The sequence below is a fragment of the Bufo gargarizans genome, chromosome 4 (assembly GCF_014858855.1).
Source record: "Bufo gargarizans isolate SCDJY-AF-19 chromosome 4, ASM1485885v1, whole genome shotgun sequence".
NCBI classification, from domain to species: domain Eukaryota; kingdom Metazoa; phylum Chordata; class Amphibia; order Anura; family Bufonidae; genus Bufo; species Bufo gargarizans.
The window spans coordinates 390,481,267-390,501,862 of NC_058083.1; the positions used below are offsets into that span (position 1 = coordinate 390,481,267).

At 42.4% G+C, this 20,596-nt stretch overlaps 1 protein-coding gene across 6 annotated transcripts in view; it reads left to right on the top strand.

Annotated features, from left to right (window-relative positions):
• The window catches only part of LOC122934420 (utrophin-like), a 616,199-nt gene that overhangs the window by 383,060 nt on the left and 212,543 nt on the right, over nucleotides 1-20,596 (top strand). For all 6 annotated transcript variants that reach the window (XM_044289868.1, XM_044289864.1, XM_044289866.1 and 3 more), the window contains one exon: nucleotides 9,940-10,096. In XM_044289868.1, the coding sequence (XP_044145803.1) occupies nucleotides 9,940-10,096 (157 nt within the window). The remainder of the gene's footprint in view (nucleotides 1-9,939; nucleotides 10,097-20,596) is intronic.

The window sequence follows — 20,596 nt, forward strand, 5'->3', positions numbered from 1 at the left end:
TCTTCCACTGTAAAGACACATTTATCAACAGATTCATTAGTCTTCCTTCCTAACTGAGGTCCTTTTCCTTCATTTTCCTTTGTAAAAACTGAACCAAAATATTCATTGAGGCAGTCAGCTAGTTCTATATCTTCTTCCATATACTTTCCTTCTTTTGTTTTTAATTTGGTAATTCCTTGTTTTAGTTTCCTTTTTCATTTATGTATCTGAAGAATGTCTTATCGCCTTTTTTCACTGACTGAGCTAATTTCTCTTCTGCCTGTGCTTTAGAAGCTCTTATAACTTGTTTGGCCTCTCTCTGCCTAATCTTATAAATTTGCCTGTCATCCTCGTTTTTTTTCTTTTTTATAATTACTAAATGCTATCTTTTTGTTTTTAATGATTTTGGCCACTTCTGCTGAGTACCACAGTGATCTCTTCCTTTTTTTGCTTTTACTGACAAGCCTAATGCAATTATCAATGAAGACGCAGCTTCAACTCACAACGTGTTACATCAACACAAAACAATAAATGCTTGCCCGGCTAGGCGCTCCCCATACAGAGGTCCCCCAAACTCGCCTCTAGGCCAATGTTCACACTGCGGTATTTGGCTTCACTCAGCCATGCGGTCAGATGGCTTCCTAGCTGTGACCAATGCAACCCATTGGGATCTCGGTCCACCAGTCCTCCAGACGGTGACCACGCAATACCTTTGGGCATATGATCCAGCAGTCCTCCCGACTCTGATTGTGCGGCACCTCTTTTCTTCAGGCGTCGTTGGGCCCCCCAAAATTCAGGCTTCCTCAGCCTTGTGGCCCCCCAGCCCTCCTGGCTGGGACCACACAGAATCTCTGCAGGCTTCTTTTTCAATCCCCCCCCCCCCCCTCACACACACACTCTGAGGATTGCTTTATCCTTAAGTGATTATCGCACCTGGCCTCACCTCAGGCCAGGTGATCATGGGCAAACCACACTAAATACTAATATACATCTCTAATAGGTTTCCTGCACCATTCAAGGAGACTTTTATCTTCACCCTTCATATATCAGACCTGCTACTGCCTCACAATACCTATTACGTCCATTGATATCTCCTCTGACATGATGTTTTCTTTCCTCATCTTTTCCATTAAGGCCAGACCACCATGATGACGTTTTTCAGCCATGTCTCATCCCTGCAGAAGTTGTCACACAGACATCTTACGTTCTTACTTTTCCATCATCCTTCCCACCTTCTGAACATCCCATCCTGCTACCCCCAATGTTCCCACTGTGCCCCCAATACTATACTGCAGAAAAATGTAGTCCCCCTGAAAATAGTAGTACCACACAGATAGTGCCTCCTTCAATAATTATTGCCACACAGTGCCCTCAAATATAATTGTGCCTAGCAGATAGTGCTCCTGCCAGTAATAATGTCGTTAACGTAGTGTCTCCCAAAAATGCTATAATGATACTACGTCACGGTTGTAATTTGCAAGAACAGGATTTGTTGTGACAGTACAGCAAAATTTCATATTTTCTGAATACATTTGGAAAATGTGCTCCGCATATTAATTGCATTTCTTGTAGGGTGAAGCAATTTAAAACTAGTGGCTGTTTATGTCAGGGGAAAAGTCTAGGCCCCCAAAGATTCGGAAGAGACAGTGAACAGGATTTGAACTGTGTACGAGCATAGTCCTGTGTACGAGCATAGTATGGAACAAGAAGTACCACAAACCATGGTGCAGCTTATCTTCTGAAAATGTCTGTAAGGGTACTTTCACACTTGCGTTGTTGGATTCCGGCAGGCAGTTCCGTCGTCGAAACTGCTTGCTGGATCCGGAAATCCGTATGCAAATGGATAGCATTTGTATCCGGATGCGGATCCGACTGACAAATGCATTGAAACACTGGATCCGTCTCTCCGGTGTCATCGGGAAAAATGGATCCGGGATTTTTTTTTTTTTACATTTTTGCATTTTCCGGGAACACTTGGTATCGGATTCGGCATTAATCCATTTCAATGGAAATTAATGTCGGATCCGGCATTCTGGCAAGTGTTCCAGAATTTTGGTCAGAGAAAATTTTCTCCGCCCAAGCACCGTAAGAATGACTGAACTGAAGACATCCTGATACATACTGAATGGAATGCTTTCCATTCAGAATGCATTAGGATAAACTGAAGTGTTTTTTTCCGGTATTGAGCCCCTGTGACAGAACTCAATACTGGAAAATTTTAACGCAAGCGTGAAAGTACCCTAAGCCATACAGACTACAAATTTTTCAAGAGCTGAAACTGAATAATAAACTGAAACACCAGGACATTTACACTGACTTGCAGGGGCGATTGGAAGAGGACAAATTCACTGATAAGCTGGTGTTCAGAGAAGAGGCTACCTTTCACCTACTTGGAAAGGACAGTTGCCACAATTTTAGAATCTGGGGCTCAGAAAACCCACATACCATTATCGAGCACATGAGGAACTCGCCCAAATTGTAAACGTAATATGTGCAATGAGCAGACACAAAGTCTCCGTCCTTCTATTTTGCCGAGGATATTGTCACTGGCCACTCCTACCTGAAAATGTTAAGCAAATGGCTTATGCCTCAGATAGAGTAAGATCTGCCAAATGTAGTCATTAGCCGGATGATGCTCCCCATCATTTCCAGTTGGATGTTCGCCAATACCTGAATTAAACTCTACTTCAATGTCGGATCGGCAGTGCTGGAATAAATGATTCACCAATGGCCACCACGATCACAAGATCTAACACCCTGTAATTTCTTTCTATGTCAAGAATTCTGCATATCTGCCCCCAGCCATAGGATCTGGACAACCTGAGACAATGCATCACTGAAAAAGTGGAGTTCATATCTGAGGATATACTGTCACATGTCTGGTCAGACCTGATCTACCACCTAGACATCTGCTGTATCACCAGTGCAGCTCATATCGAACATTTATAGTGTAGAGATAAAACTTTAATAGAGAGTGTATCTTTTTTTTTTCATGTTAGGCTACTTTCACACTGGCGTTTTGCTTTCCTTTTGTGAGATCTGTTCAGGGATCTCGCAAGCGGTACAAAACGGATCAGTTTTGCCCTTAATGCATTTTGAATGGATAAGGATCCGCTCAGAATGCATCAGTTTGGCTCAGTTCCACCTCCATTCCGCTTTGGAGGCGGATACCAAAACGCTGCTTGCGTCCATCTGACGAAACTGAGCCAAACGGATCCGTCCTGACACACAATGTAAGTCAATTGAGACTGATCCGTTTTCACTGACACAATATGGCACAGTAGAAAACGGATCCTTCCCCTATTGACTTTCTATTTTGTTCAAGACGGATCCATTTTGGCTATGTTAAAGATAATACAAACAAATCTGTTCTGAACGGATGCATGTGGTTGTATTATCTGAACGGATGCGTTTGTGCAGATCCATGACCGATCCGTACCAAACGCGAGTGTGAAAGTAGCCTTAATAAATTTGCGTTATGTTCTCTCAGTTATTAATAAGGAGGCTATAATTTTGCACCACTCTTTTTGACTTACCCTGTAGTTCCCCCTACAGTGCCCCAGTGGTAGTAGTAGTAGAGCCCACCATAATGCCTCCTGTAGTGTTATTGACCCCATCAGTAATAATTCCCATCTTTATAGTGCCCCAGTAATACTGATGCTCCTTATAGTGCCCCAGTAGTTATAGAGGCCACCATTATGCCCCTGTAGTGGCCCCCACAGTGTGTCCCAGTAGTAATTATGCTCACCATAGTGCCCCAAGTAGTAATAAAGCCTCCACAGTATGCCCCTGAAGTAATAATGCCTATAGTGTCCTCAGTAGTAATAAATCCACATAATATATCTCAGGAGAAAGAAAAATGCCCCTTTATAGTACCGCCAGTAGTAATAAAGCCTCCATAATGTGTTCCAGTAGAAAGAATGTCTGCTTACTTTGCCCCCAGTAGTACCAATGTGCTTATAGTGCCCACCCAGTTATAATAATGACCTCCCCTATAGTGGCCCAACAGCATGCTTCCGCAAGGTGCAAAATGAAAATAACAAATGCAAATACTCACCTGCGATGCTATGCAGGACATAGGTCTCTTGCTACTTGCAGCCCGGCTCAGGCGGTCGCAATGATGATTTCATAACACCATCTGCACTGTCCTCTGGCCCGTAGCCTATGAAAATGAGTGACTGGGCAGGGAGACATCTCAGCATTCAACCATATTGCAGTCCTGAGGATGGCGATAAAGTTAAATTTTGAGAGGCTCTAGCAACCAGCAGTGACACATTTCTGGATGCTATGGCAGTCCTGCGTATCCCCTGACCTTGCGGTGTGACCACGTACCGCAGGTTGAGAACCACTGTCCTAGACCATCTGCACATTGTTAGTGATTATATGGCACTTTTCCTGATGAAAGAGACAACTATTAAATCACATTCATCAATCCATATACATCATGTCTAGGACTTAATCTCCTGCCATATCTCCCAGTAGTTCTGCAGGTTCTTTACGAGGAATGTATTATTTGAATCCAAACATATCTCTAACTACTAGTAACTATTGACCTTCCATATATTACGAAGGGTGTTTAATAAGTTATTTACCCCAGCATGTTCTGTCAGTGATAGAGAGCTGAGCTTGCCTGTGCAGGTTGAGACATGTCTGGACATGTAACACACAGAGAAGAATTTCAGTCTGATGAAAGCACTGGAAGTGACAGGATGGCAAGTGCAGTACATTGCGGGTCTACAAAGAAAGTGAGGGATTTGGAGCTTTGTTCCGTGATTAAATTCCTTACAAAGGAAGAAAAGAAGCCTAAAGAAATCCATGAAATGATGATTTATGGATTTGGTGATGATGCACCTTCATGCTACAGAGTAAAATTTTGGGTCAAGCAGTTTAAAAGGGGTAGGGAATCAATTGAAGATGCCCCCCTGTTCAGGACGACCTGTCGAATAACCATGATTCTGAGTCCATGTAATGGAAGCATAAGCGGTCACCAACTCCAAAGGAAATTTGTGTGCAGCAGTCAGATGGAAGATCGTGGCAACAGTTTTTTGGGATACAGAAGATGTTTTGTTACTAAAATTCATACAACACAACAATTACTAGAGACACCTATGCTTTAACAATGAAGACAATCAAAGAGAAATTTTCTGGGAAGTTGTCAGCAAGTGTGTTGGCGGTTCACAAGAATGCGCCAGCTCACAAGTCTCGCAAATCACAAGTTGCTATCAGGGATTGCAGCTTCATGGAGCTTGATCATCCACCCTACAATCCAGACCTAGCTCCAATTGATTACTTTCTCTTTCTGATCCTAAAGAGATATTTGCAATGATTTTCTGATGATAATGCAGTCAAAGAGGTGGTAACAGGGTTCCTCCAGCAGCAACAAGTCTCCTTTTATTCTGAGGGCATCTGATCACTGGAAGCGAAGTGGAATAAGTGTATTGAAGTCAAGGGGGATTACATTGAAAAGTAGTTCAGTTTCCTCAGAACATTTTGTTTTCATATTCAGGTAGATAACTTATTGGACAACCTTCGTAGCTCTTCCAAGGTTGGACTTTGGTCGCTCTTTCAGTTATTTATTATCAATGTCCTGGCAGCAATGAGTACTCTGTTAACTAAACACATCTTGGCAGAATACGGTTCAAACCTAAGTCTAGCAGAACAAGCTGTGGCATAGGGGAGGTACTAGTCTGGCACAAGCTCAAGATTAATACATAGATGTCTTCCCAGTAACGTATCAACTTTGGACAATGTTACCATATATGTAGTTGGGAGCCTGGCAACCCGCAATTCTGTCAACATTGATTACTATTATTTGAATCACTTATATTCATCTTATGTGGCCTTAAATACTATCTAACATTTGTTTTATATGATTTACGAAGGGAGAAAGATTGGTGGACCATTGCATAAGCTGCTGTAAATGCTGTAATTCTAACCTGGAGAATCACTGTTTTCTTTCCATTTCCACTTTCCATAAAAGTTATATGTACCCGAAATGGTGCCATTTAAAAATACAACACAGCTGAAAAGAAGCTTTCATACGGCTATGTTGACTGATAAATAAAAATGTTATAGCTGTTAGAATGCAATGATAGAGGCACGAGCATAGAATAGAAAACCCGAGGACACTAGGCTGGTCCTGAAGGTGTTAATTAACCTCTGCCCTAGTTTAGATCCCCACTGTCATTAACCTTTCAGCTACCCTTGGTCCAAAAGGAACCCGAGAGCACCAGCGATTTTACCGTTTAACCCCTCAACTACTTCATACCATGAATCATTTATCTATTCTCCTCTGTAAACTACTAAGGCCAAACTATGTTAACCTCAAAATAACCTTTAACCACAGGATTATAGCCTTTAACCCCTAAACCACCTCCAAACACCAACAATAAATATTACCTTTGAAAGAGCATCTGTTAGCATGATCGATTCTATTAAACCAGGCATACTGCATGGTGGGGTTGATCATACTGAGTAAAACAATATATTTATTTTCTGTATAGGTTTGATATATTACAAAGATATATTAATTTTAATTATCAATTTGGAGCACCAGGGGGCTGGCCATAGCACTAGGAGCACCGCTAGTGCAGTGCCCCTGTGCTCTCTGTACTCCTCCTCCTCCTCTTTGATTGACAGGGCTAGACATCTGATCTAGCCCTGTGTTCCCATGCCAGCGCCGTGACTTGGTGTTTGTGTAGTGAATCAGATGCAGCTTCCTGAGCTTGGGAAGCAGCAGAAGATCCTGGCTCATTGACTCGGTGCCTCTACAGTGGAACTGATCAACTCTGAAAGCTCAGCAACTATTAACCCTACAGAGAAAATAAATTTTGCATGGTTTAGTAGGGTTGATCATGCTGACAGATCCACTTTAAGCCTTTCTTATCTCCTAGGAAACAACATTTTTAACGTGTAAGCTTAGTAGTTACAGAGGTTTAGTGACCTTGAGAAACTATTGAAAATATGCATATGTGCTCTATCCTGCTTGACTCCCCTTAGTACATTCCTGGAAGGCTCTGAATGTATACGAAGACGGCAGATTTTTGAAGTTTTACAGACAGTTCTGACTGTGACTAATATTGTTATATTTGTCATGCATTGAAATGCAAAATCAAAGATTCATGAATATTAGTGTTCAGCACCTCTATGATGCCTGTAACATCCAACGCCAGCAAAACCTTTACCCAGTTGGTATTTGCTTTACAAATAGATATTGCCTTTTACATTACCTTTCTAGTCAAGAGTCTCCAGAGTCAGAATTTACAACAGCTTGGGGTGAATGGTTAAATAAACTGCTTCTAGCATAATACACTCGGAAATGCTTGGCTTCAGGTAGTAGGGCTGCAATGATTAATCAACGTTATCGATAATATTCGATAACGGGATTCGTTGTCAACGAATCCCGTTATCGAATAATCGGCCGATTCGTTGCTATGCGGGCTGGAGCAGGCAGTCAGGCGCTATGACTGCGGGTCCTTGAATTTTAAATCACCGCATCTTTGTTACCTTACAATGAAGCTCCAGTAACAGGCAAAGCGGGCAGCGGCATAACGTCACTTACTCACGTGACGCGCATGCTCCGCCTGCTTCATTCAAAAAGTGTGCGGAGCATGCGCTTCACGTGAGTAAGTGACGTTACGCCGCTGCCCGCTCTTCCTGTTACTGGAGCTTGATTGTAAGGTAATAAAGATGCGGTGATTTAAAGTTACTGCCGGTTAAGGAATACTGCTGTGAGCGGCGGGGCTGGGGCTGTTTTGGCGAGGGGGATCTGTGGATGGCACTGTTATGGAGGGGATCTGTGGATGGCACTGTTATGGGGAAGGGGGTTTGTGGATGACACTGTTATGGGAAGGGGAATCTGTGGATGACACTGCTATGGGGGAGATCTGTGGATGACACTGTTATAGGGAGGGGGATCTATGGATGACACTGCTATGGGAGAGATCTGTGGATGACACATATAGCATAAGATGCTATATAGTGTAATCCATAGATCCCCCCATAACATGGTCATCCACAGGTCCCCTTCCCCATAACAGTGTCATCCACAGATCCTCCTCCCATAACAGTGCATAGATATCCCTCCCCATAACAGTGCCATCCACAGATCCCCCATAACAGTGCCATCCACAGATCCCCTCCATGACAGTGCCATCCACAGATCCCCTCCATGACAGTGCCATCCACAGATCCCCTCCATAACAGTGCCATCCACAGATCCCCTCCATAACAGTGCCATCCACAGATCCCCTCCATAACAGTGCCATCCACAGATCCCCCCATAACAGTGCCATCCACAGATCCCCCCATAACAGTGCCATCCACAGACCCCCCCATAAGTGCCATCCACAGATTCCCCCCATAACCGTGCCATCCACACATCCCCCCATAACAGTGCCATCCACAGATCCCCCCCCCATAACAGCTCCATCCCCATAACAGTGCCATTAACAGTGCCATCCACCATTTGTTTTAATATGGCCTTTGAACATAATTTTTCAAGTAAAATCATATAAACCCCCTTTTTTTTGTCATTTTGGTGTTTTTTCCAGATTAATCGATGAAATTATTCAAATAATCGTTTGCTGCAGCCCTATCAGGTAGAAATAGCTTTGAATGTGGTCTTTTAACTTACCATGTTTTAATGGAGAAATATAGTTTCTTTAAAGTTAAAATTCTTTAACGAGGTTATCCAGGATTTTACAGGTGATGGCGCATCCTCAGGATAGACCATCAATATCTGATCAACAAGGGTATCACACCCTTCTCCCCCACTGATCAGCTGTTTTCCAGTAGCTTTGATGCCAGAAGATGACCACAGAAATACAAAACTCAGCCCATTATGTAGTGGACGGAGATGAGACAAGGCTGATTCCATTGCAGTAACCAGCTCCATCCACTACAAAATGGTTGGAGCTGTGTAGTTCCGGCACAGCATCTGACGCTAAAACAGATGATTGGTGGGAGTTCATTTTCTCAGACCCTCACTGATCACACATTGATGGTCTAGTCTGAGTATACGCTATCACTTGTAAAATCCTAGACAACCCCTTTAAAATAGATCTATCCAAGATTGTCATCAGTATCTGATCTTTGGTGGTCCATCTCCCGGCACCCTCTCTGATATGCTGAAACTAGCACAACTCTGTATACTGTGTAGCAGCCACAAAGAGTACTTCTCCCAAATGCTGTAGGGTATACAAAGTTGTGCTAGTTCTGGTGCATTATCTAAGAAATTTGGTTCTAAGAGGGGATTGAAGAGAAATGTGACTCCATCTTGTTCCTGCTCTAAATATGTAAAGAATTGTTATAACATCTCACCCACAACGTTTCAAGTTCCTCCGCTGTGAGTTAAGTTCGCTTATCTGTCCCAGGACAGATTCTGGGAATCCCCAAAAACGTTCTTGCCTTATTCAGGGTCATTCGGCACAACTGCGTACATTCTTATATGTGACTGATTAATACCTATTGTTTTTGCTTACTGTACGTACACATACCATATAAGGATGTTCCGGTAGTATGTATATGAGCACCAATGTTTATCTTTATGATTGGTTTAAACGCTGTTGTTATGCAAACTTTTCTACTGCCTATATAAGGCCAAGCGATAGCATAATAAAGTTAGAGTATTTCTCAGTGATACCTGTGTGTATGTCATGTTATTGCCGACTGAGAAATATCTCTTCTGACGTCAGTGACATCAAACCAAGGTTCAGAAAGGTCCAAATCCTTTCAATCTGTCCTTCGACCAGCTTGGTATTCCCAGGAGTCGGAATCCCACCAGTTTGTCATTGATGACATGTTTGCCTGAATTAAAACTTTTTGGAAAGCAGTTTACCAATTTTGTAATCCCAACTAAAGAGATATTTTTTTTTTTCGTTTGCCTTTCAGACTAGTAAGTCTGCATTACACTGCACTGTTCTGCACACTTTTTGACCCTTTTCATTTGCTCTATTGCAGAACACACTTGGAAGCAAGTGCTGATAAATGGAATTATTTGCTAAAATCCTTGGAAGAACTCATTTGTTGGTTAGATGTCAGAGATGAGGAGCTGAAGAAACAAATGCCTGTGGGAGGAGATGTCCCCACAGTACAACAGCAGTATGATTTTTGTAAGGTAAGTGAAAGAAATGCCTTGATGCATTATAAATCAATCCATTCGCTCCATGAGGCACAGATACTTCTAGGCTTTAATGACGTCTTTGTTATCCAAAGCAACCAATCATAGTTAACCTTTAATTTTGCCACAACAGATTAAGAAATGAAAGCTGCACTTTCATTGGCTTCTATGGGCAGGAAGTCCATTTTTGTTAGACAGTTTTGATAAATTGGACCAAATATGTCTGATGACTTTTGCCCACTAGAGTATTTCTGATGTGGTACCGCTGCTGGTTCATGTGAATATACCACAATTTAGTCAAAAGCATATTGATTAGTTCAACTAATGAAGCAATCCTAAAGAGGCCTTGTTATAAAAAATTCAGTAATGTACATTCTCTGGTTGACTCTCAAACCAACCCTTTTAAATTCACACACAAAAAAGAAATTCCCCAACCTCTCGTGGATAACTAATGACTGAGTTTAGAGACACAGTTTATGTATTTTGGTGCACAAATGCTGTGGTATAATACTGATTACAAGATTACAGTGTTATAGTCTTATTGAAGAAATTATACTCCTCAACATTGAAATAGCAACACCAAGATGGAAAAGTAATGCAATTATGGAAATCACAGGATCAGTAGACATGTTAATGATATACAAAAATGGAAACAAAATATTCAAAACATCTCGATTTATCCAGTATTGAGTATGAACACCATGCACAAAAATATATGCACACTTACACACCTTGGCATGCTACCAATGGTTTCTGAGCAATGTTCTGCCACAGTAAATGCACTTGGGCCTGCCAATCATCAAGATAAACTGCTGATAGCTCCCTTTACAATTGCCAACTAATGACGTCCCAGATGTGTTCGATAGGAAACATGTCTCGAGATGTTGCAGGCCATGATAGCACGTTTAGGCCACGCAGGAAGCTCGTGGTAGCACGAGCAACATGCGACCTGGCATCGTTCTTTTGGAAAATGGCTCGTAAGATACTTTGGAAAAGTGGCCGTACCACTGTTTCCACAACCGAATCAAAGTTCTGCAGAGTGTACCTGAAATGAAGACTCTAGGTGTCCGACTACCGTACATTATGCCACTCCATAATTCCGGGAGTAGGACTGGTGTGATGTTCCCTTGTGAAGGCATCTTCCTGCAGCTGCCCACGTGGTCTCCAGACCAATCTCCGTCTATCATTGTGTCTGAGACAAAAGAGGCGCTCATCACTGAAGAGGATAGATCTCCATTTCAGCATCCATTGCCATCTTGCTCTGCACCATGATAGCCTTTGACAGCAGTGGTGTGAGGTCAATGGAACACACGTAGCTGGACATCTAACTCTTAGGCCAATGTTGTGCAAACACCTTCTGATGGTTTGTGTAGATACTGTTTGCCACCCTAGGCTTAGTATGTGACATTCAGTTTCACTTGCAGTACAGAATGGATCACTATGTACTATTCTTTTAATCAGACGATGCGTCCGTGCAGAGGTTCTTCTCTGTGCAACTCTTGCTGTCATTCCAGTGCGTGGTTGTTCTCCCAACCACCAGGACACGCAGTGTTGATCAGTGCTGACTTCTTGGCCTAGGTGCGTAACGATCTGTGAAAGTAATAAACCAACGTCTCTCAGTGGTGATAGATGGCCTGTCTCGAGGAAAGTAAGGCATTGCACAATCATCCCACAGAACTAGATCAAATTTTTGAGCTTTCGTGTGGCTAAAAAACTTTGCTTTTTTATCTGGCTTTTATGCCTCTCCCACAGTGAAGTGCTTGAAAATTTTATTATTTGCAGATCTTAGCAACACCTTCTGCCTCCTCAATTTACATAACCTTATGGTTTTTCCTGGTTGCAATTTCAATGTTGATGAGTGCAGGTATGTTTTTGTGTTTTAGAAGATGACTTTTAAGGCGTATCATGATGATTCTATTATTGTATGGAGTTATAGCTCTAAACTATGGGAGAGCCAGTTATCTCTAACTATAAAATTGGTGGCCTGTCTCCAGAATAGGTAATTGATTTTGGATTGGTGATATGATGACGTTTTGCCTGCGTTCTGGAGCAGACATTGTTACAGATAATTGTCCAACTCTCAGCACCCATGATGATCAACTAATTTAAAGGAGTGCAATACTTCATTGAGCACAGCATCCCCTTCATTGTTTACTGTGTACAATTCTTTACTTTTGGTAGTGGCTTTGCTTGCTGTTACTTATCACTAGCTCATTCCCATTCAAGTGAATGGAATGGAGCTGTAATACAGAGTAAAGCCACGACCCCTATAGTCGGTTGAACGTGGCTGCGAGTCAGACCCCTCCAATCTGATATTGACGGCCTATGGTAAGGATAGGCTATCAATTTTCTAGCCTTGGATAACTAAAGTGTTTGTGCATTTAGAGGGTAGCCAGGTAATAATGGCCAGTTATAGCCCATAGTACTTTGAGGATTTATTAAAGTGGCACACTGTTGGTGGATCTGAATCTAGCTCTTTATAATGTTTATTTAGTTTTTTTTTTACCTTAACTTAGATAAGCATTTCCTTGTAGTCCTATCTTTGTAGATTTACTTCGAGTTTGTCTGAGCCGTTAATTTTTAGTAAAGACAGTAGACATTCGAAGTTAGATCACTTTCTAAGCACCCAGCATACCCCTGCTATAAAATTGATTTTCTGGCAAACATATTTGCTAGGAATACAATTTCGAGGTCTTAACTTTGCAGAATTATAGGCATCACAAGAGAAAAGAGCATCAATTTGAAATGGGATAGCGAGCTCTCATTCTGAGGAGTTAACGAAATTTTGATTAAACTCTCTCTGCTCTTTTTTTTGTCTTGGGCATTACAAATCTCATTATGTGAATTACTACTCTGCAAATAACAACAGTAATCTCAAGACTAAAAGTGTCATAGATCAGTTTTATTAATTTTTGGTCATATTTACTCTATATCACTTAACTAATAGCCATTTAGATAAAGCATCCCCGGTCTAAAGTTAATTGACTTTTCTCTTGAAGCCTTTGTGTTACTAATTTGCAATAAAATGTTTTAATTTAGAAAGACATTACCATTATTTTTTCTCTTCAATGGTGTTTTGTGGTTCAATAGGTTTTTATTAAAACATCTGTTTGATGTTTTAAATGTTTATATGCTACCCATTTTTGTTAATCCAACTTAAAAAATAGGGGTGTACATTTAGTTTAGGAGAGAGAGAACCAGGGGCGTAGCTATAGGGGAAGCAGCTGCTTTGGAGCCTGAACTTAGAAGGAGCTCACCCAGGATGAGGACCCAAAATTTCCTCAGGGCCCCCTCAAAAGTATTATAATATGACATTATAGACACTGTAGGAAATGGATGGAGCGGCTGCTGGGCCTCATCTGAGAGATTGATCTAGACTAGCCCCAGGAGTGAGGGTTGCACAGGAGGAGGGGATTTCCAAGTTTCTGGAGGAGGGCTTTCAAAAATTTGATGTAGGGCTTAGTCATTTCTACATCCAGCAATTTAGGATATAAGTCTAAATAATGGGTTAAAGGTCAGAATTTATGTGGTCCAGCTACAGCGTAACCCTTACAAAAAAATAAACTTTATTACTACTTACAACAAACAATTTGTCCATTAGTGTCCAGGCGTATACCAGACCACCAAAGATGCTGGCCAGGATATGGGAATAAATAACCCTAATTACATGTCCTAAGACTAGGCCCTTAGCCCAGGGGCGACTCCTAATGGTTGAGGCCCCCTGTCCTCGAACCTAACTGGCAACTCCTAGTTTACCTTATTATACATGGGTTGAAAATCATTGACATAATGGTGGGCTGGTATAGGCATGGACAGAGAGGATCAAATACAAAAGTGCACAGTGTATACAGCCCTGATGATATCAAATACCAAAAGGTACACGGTGCAACCAACTACAGATATAAAAGACACCTAATTACGATGACTATTGATACCACAGAACCAATCTGTGATCAACCCCAACGCATTTCCCCCACGTTGTGGGATCATCAGGGGGCCCAAATAATATTGGCGCATCCGTGATGTAGCCGTTCAACAAATGGTGTCAATAGTGACGTTCAGTAGTGGGATTAAAAAATTGGACCAGATGACAATCCTGGGAGGGAAACAAGGGGGGACAAATACCAACAGTCTTGATGTATAGGACGCGTATATCTCACGTGAGACAACCAGAGTGGGTATTGTGTCCAGGGGAAATTCAGTACACATATATAGCCACGATCGGTCTCACAAATAATGCAAATAACAGCCTTCAAGATAATGGAGTTCACAGAGGCCAATCATGTTAGTGGTGTTCAACAGAGGCTTCACAAGTACCAATGACAACGATAGACTTGGGACACGTTCTGGGTCAGATAAACCAGCCACTTAGGGTAAAAAAGCCTGTTTATTATGGGTCCCTGTTGGTGCTTCTAGACGACATATCCCTCCAGTAAAGCAAACGTGTGTCCCCTCCCAGGGTCCAACCTGTACTGAATTTCCCCTGGACACACTACCCACTCTGGTTGTCTCACGTGAGATATACGCGTCCTATACATCAAGACTGTTGGTATTTGTCCCCCCTTCTTTCCCTCCCAGGATTGTCATCTGGTCCAATCTTTTAATCCCACTACTGAACGTCACTATTGACACCATTTGTTGAACGGCTACATCACGGATGCGCCAATATTATTTGGGCCTCCCTCCGCTCGACAATGTTTTTCTTGTATCTACTTAAATATCTTAATTCATTTACCCCCTGATGATCCCACACCTTAGGTGTCTTTTATATCTGTAGTTGGTTGCACCGTGTACCTTTTGGTATTTGATATCATCAGGGCTGTATACACTGTGCACTTTTGTATTTGATCCTCTCTGTCCATGCCTATACCAGCTAACCATTATGTCAATGATTTTCAACCCATGAATAATAAGGTAAACTAGGAGTTGCCAGTTAGGTTCGAGGACAGGGGGCCTCCACCATTAGGAGTCGCCCCTGGGCTAAGGGCCTAGTCTTAGGACATGTAATTAGGGTTATTTATTCCCATATCCTGGCCAGCATATTTGGTGGTCTGGTATACGCCTGGACACTAATGGACAAATTGTTTGTTGTAAGTAGTAATAAAGTTTATTTTTTTGTAAGGGTTACGCTGTAGCTGGACCACATATACACTTAGTCATTTCTACTTTCTCTACACCACTGGAGAGAACCTGTTATTGAAAACAGTGGTACTGCCAACCTGATGATGTTCACAAAGCCACAACTCTGTGCAGTCATTTGACCCCCACATTCTATGGGGCATTTCCAAACTGTCTTCATATGTGGCAGAGGAGTCTTTGACCTCTTTAGGTAACTTTTTACCCCCAATAGCTACACCCATGGTCCCACGTACACCTGAAGCCAGTTGTTGGTATAATTCAACAGGGAACTTATGAAACATGAAAATTAAATACTTAAAGAAAGCCTTTTGCTAGGAAGCTCGCTGTTAAACCAGGCAAAACACCTAGGGCTAACTGAGCTGAATGTAATGATACCTTTCACTTAGTAAGTCCATTGCTTCATTCTGGAGAATAAGTATTTTAAACAAATTTCAAATGAGCTACCATTGAGGGTGGGCCCAAAACTGTCTGTGTACCCTTGCTCCTCCTGTTTCCTCTGCCAGCCCCTCCCTTCTCCTTCTTGATTGACAGGCTCAGGTCTGATGGCTATTCAGGAACCTGGCCCTATTAATCAAGAAAGAGGGGGAGAGACTGGCAGAGGAAGCAGGAGAAACAAGATGGGTGTTACTGGTTGGGGTCATGTCCCTGCACAGTCTGAAACTGGCAGCACTGATTGGATAATGTTAGACTGTGCAGAGACACCCCCCAACTGGTAGCGTTCATCTGCATTGCAAACTGCTAGCAATTTATTTATAACTTCTAGCAGGAATAATAAAAGAATAGTATATGTTAGGAGAGGTTACAGGTCCTGAATCCCATTAGATGCCCAGCCCTTCCCCCATGATAAGCATGTGTGGGTTCTTTGTATGTATCTTACATTTTGTTTTTGTAACTTTTCCTTTTATACTTTGTGTATACTTTGTTTAAGCCACGGCTTAAAACACAGTTTTAACGTTCTCGTTTGTCGCTTCTACAATAAAGCTGATTTATGTTTGTGGAGTCAATTCCCTGTTGGTACATAACAGAAACACCATTGCCTGAGCCTTGTTTTATGTGGGAAGATGATTTTAGCTGTAAGTGAAGCACAGATTTGGCAAGCATAGAGCTCCCTTAAAATGTACCACACTGATCATTGTAAATTAGCACAGCTGAGCTAGTATCCGAGCTGAGAAACATAATTTTTAATTTTTTTTAATTTTTTTTATGAGGAGTTTTTCACTGCTACTCTTTCAAGTTTTAAACTTTTCTTGAAATGTATTTTTCAACCAAATTGACTTCATAGGGATATGTAGCAATAGGCAACACACAGATTCACATCATGTATATCCGTTACAAATCTATGCACATGGAAATGATGATGAGAAGCGGTTATAAAAAGTTAAGAAAAAATTAGTGTCCCTAAATTATCAGTTTAACACTGCGAATTGCATCATTTTTGGCACAGTTCACATCGGCGTTGGGGCCTTAGTTTGGAGCGTCCCTTGCAGATTTCATTTTATTTGATGGGTTGAGAGAAGTGCTGTATAAAGCTCAGTTTTTTGTGAAAATCAGGACAATACATCAGAACCCAATAGACTACATTATAACTCAGTGGATCTGTCGAGTGATGGTGATGTGGCAGGAAGCCACAATTCAAGTATGAACATAGCCTTATTCACAGCATGTTTATTGGATAGACTTCTAAAAGGGCTGCCCCATTACAGAGACGTGTTCCCTACCCACAGAATACGGGATAAGTATCTGATTGGCCGGGGTCTGATTGCTGTGTGCTCTTGCCGTTCATAAAAACAGGGAACTTATGTTTCCTGTATGAATGGAGCGGCAATCACGCATATGTACTGCTGCTCTGTTCAGCTGTATGGGACTGCTGGGGATAGCCAAGTACAACCGCTCGGCTGTCTCTGCTTTACACATGTAGAAAAGCAGGAGATTCTACTCCTTAACTCTCTCTTTAGGGTAAATGCACAAGTTCAGGATTTATGTGCGGACAATCCGCATCAATTGGTGAGGATTTGTTGCGGATTTTCCGGATGAGGATTTTACTCTCCCCATTGAAGTAAATTGAGAAAATCCGGTTAGGAAAAATAAAATAAATTCACATGCTACAGATTTTAAGATCCTGATCGTGGTCATTTAGTCTTGCTCACTCAGGGGCTACTGTTCAGGTCTGCTACAGGGACTTGTCATTAGCCCTTATTCATTGGCCACCCCTGGCTGGGGGAAACACATTGGTTCCAGCACTACAGCCCCACTTTTTCAGAAGGCAAACTTTCTCAGCCTCCTGTTCCCTTAGAGGTGGAGCGAGGGTTATTTACCTGCTGCAGCCCATGCTGCAGCAAGCCTCTGTCTGCAGCTGGGGAATTTTAGTGTGTAAGCACACCATTCTGATTGTCCCACACTCTGGCTAAGATGTCGAATGGTCAATCTTCCATTTGGCCCCTCTCTTGTTATAAGGCTTGGCTTTCAATTGTCAAAACAAGGCACATTTCCAAAATAGAGTTCTTTAGTTTTCAAGAAAGCAGACTCATTTCAGTCAATACAAGCTAGCACACCTAAGTCCTAGAGTGATGACAATTATATGTGGCAGGAGATACTATAATGCTACAGAATGAATTATATCTATGCTGGATTAGGGCGTGCGAGTGGCTCCACAGGAGATACATTTATTGGAGTATGTGGTAGAAATTCTAGCCAAAAAGGAAGAAGCAAAAAAAAAAAACAACTGTAAGACACATAAACAATTGAAGCAAACAGTCATTATCAGGTGTATTGCTCATTCAGGACTTAATACATGGGTACATTATAGAGATTGAAGAACCCTTCTATATACGAGCTGCTCCTCAAACATTATGTAACTGCAGAATTGTTATAAGTTTCCTAAATGAGTTCCACTAAGCTTTACTTGTAATATTTTCTCATGACTCCAATATACATCTATCTTGTTTGGGAGTTAATAGGATAGAATATTTAAGTGCAATAATTCATAAAAATACATTGCAGTGGGGAAAATGATTTTCTATCCTCCCTTGTAGGCTCATCACTCTACATATGGAAGCTAATTAAAAATGCAATCAAAATTGCGAATTGCCTTTCTGAAAATGTAGTCTAATCACTGTTCAGAACATGACACAAATCTGGGCAGCAAACCTGCTGCACGCAATGAGATTCCCTCTTATATCTTGCTAATCTTTAAGCAACTATTAGAGAAAAGATTGACTTTTTCTGTCCCTACGTTCACCATTTACAGGTTCCTTGGCCTGTCGGCCCATCCCCTTCCCCACCCACGCCACTCTCCCCTTTTTTAGAAATGCTGTGAGCGGGGAAGTAGTCGCAGATTCTGCTGCAACATAGTGTGCAACAGAATCTGCACCAGATATACGCCACAAAAGTGGCATATATCTGTTCGTCATTGACCCCCTCACTGCTGTATAGTGCACGCTACCTAGATCTCAACAGGATACATGGAGAACTCATGGAATTCAAGCTGGTACACAGAGACCATTCCTTAGAAAGTCAACTCAAAATCCAAATCCCCGTGTAGAAGCTCTACTTGAATCCCTGGAGTTTTTCTTCTGTCCTTTGAGTCTTCTGGCGCCCCTGAGCCTGATCAGGGCTACACATAGCAGCTAGGTTCATTCCAATATCCACTTCAAGAGGTGTTATTCCCTGTGCAAAGCCTTCCCAGGTTAGGGAATATAGCCATATATTTCGCACTGTGTTTTCTACTGTCCTTGTTATGATGTGTTCCCTTTATCCATTTTACTTAGATTTCAAGACATTGATGTGATAAATTATATGAAGCATAGATTAAAGTGGTTTTCTGGGAGTACAATATTGATAACCTATCCTGAGGATAGGTCATTAATATCTGATTGGTAGGGGTCCGCCTCCTGGCACCCCGACCGATCAGCTGTTTAAAGAGGCGCTCCAGTAAGTCTGTGGCCTCTCCCTAGGCCATGTAACATCATGCTCATCGGTCACATGGCCTATGCACAGCTCAGTCCCATTCAGATGAAGGGCCTGGGCTGCAGTACCAAGCACAGATGCCATAAAATGTGTGGTGCTGTGCTTAGTATGCTATGAGGAGGCCACAGTGCTCATTGGAGTACTGCAACCCCTTCAGACAGCTTATTGGTGGGGGTGCCAGGTGTTGGATCCCCACAATCAGATATTGATGACCTATCCGGAGGATAACTCATCAATATTATGCTCCTCGAAAACTGTTGTTTTTTTTTTTTAAAGGGGTTCTGTCGTTTTTGGTTATAGAGCTGCGGAAATGATTTTAAAGATATGTAAATGAGCTTTGTAAGGAGCCCAAGGGGCTGCACTAACCTTCCTGATGCCCAGCCACGCCCCCCTGTAAAGGAGCCCTGCACCGCCTTTGTCCTCAGAATCTCCTCCTTTCGTCATAGTTAGATCGCCGTAATCTCGCGATGCGCGAGCTGGCGCATGCACAGTGCCAGGATAGTATTCCTTCCCTGTGCTGGCATCAGCCTCAGGGAAGGAACTGCGCATGCGCGAGCTCGCGCATTGCGAGATTACAGCAATCTAACTGTGAAGAAAGGAGGAGATTCGGAGGACGCAGGCGGTGCTGGGCTCCTTCACAGGGGGGCGTGGCTGGGCACCAGGAAGGTTAGTACAGCCCCTTGGGCTCCTTACAAGGCTCATTTACATATCTCTAAAATAATTTTTTAAACATAATAAAAGGACATAGCCCTATAGGACCGGTATATTGCGGACATGCTAGCGGTGATCTAGCCGTGCATGTCCGCAGCTCTATAGGCTAAAACGAGGTGACAGAATCCCTTTAGGCTACTTTCACACTAGCGTTCGTCGGTCCGCTCGTGAGCTCCGTTTGAAGGAGCTCACGAGTGGACCCGAACGCCTCCGTCCAGCCCTGATGCAGTCTGAATGGAGCGGATCCGCTCAGACTGCATCAGTCTGGCGGCGTTCAGCCTCCGCTCTGCTCGCCTCCGCACGGCCAGGCGGACAGCAGCGTTCAGCTGTCCGCCTGGCCGAACGGATCCGCTTGAAGATGACACCTAATGGCTCAATCTTCAAGCGGATCCGTCCCCCATTGACTTTACATTGAAAGTCTGAACGGATCCGCTCAGGCATCTTGCGCACTTAGAAATTTTTCTAAGTTATTAATGCAGACGGATCCGTACTGAACGGAGCCTCCGTCTGCATTAATATGATCGGATCCGTTCAGAACGGATCCGATCAAGCGCTAGTGTGAAAGTAGCCTAAGTTCACAAATTTCAGATTTAGACATCATATAGATTTTGTATTGCATAAAACAATGCCATAACTGTACTTTTGATTTATTTATTTTGGGTAACTACAGGTTTCTTTGGC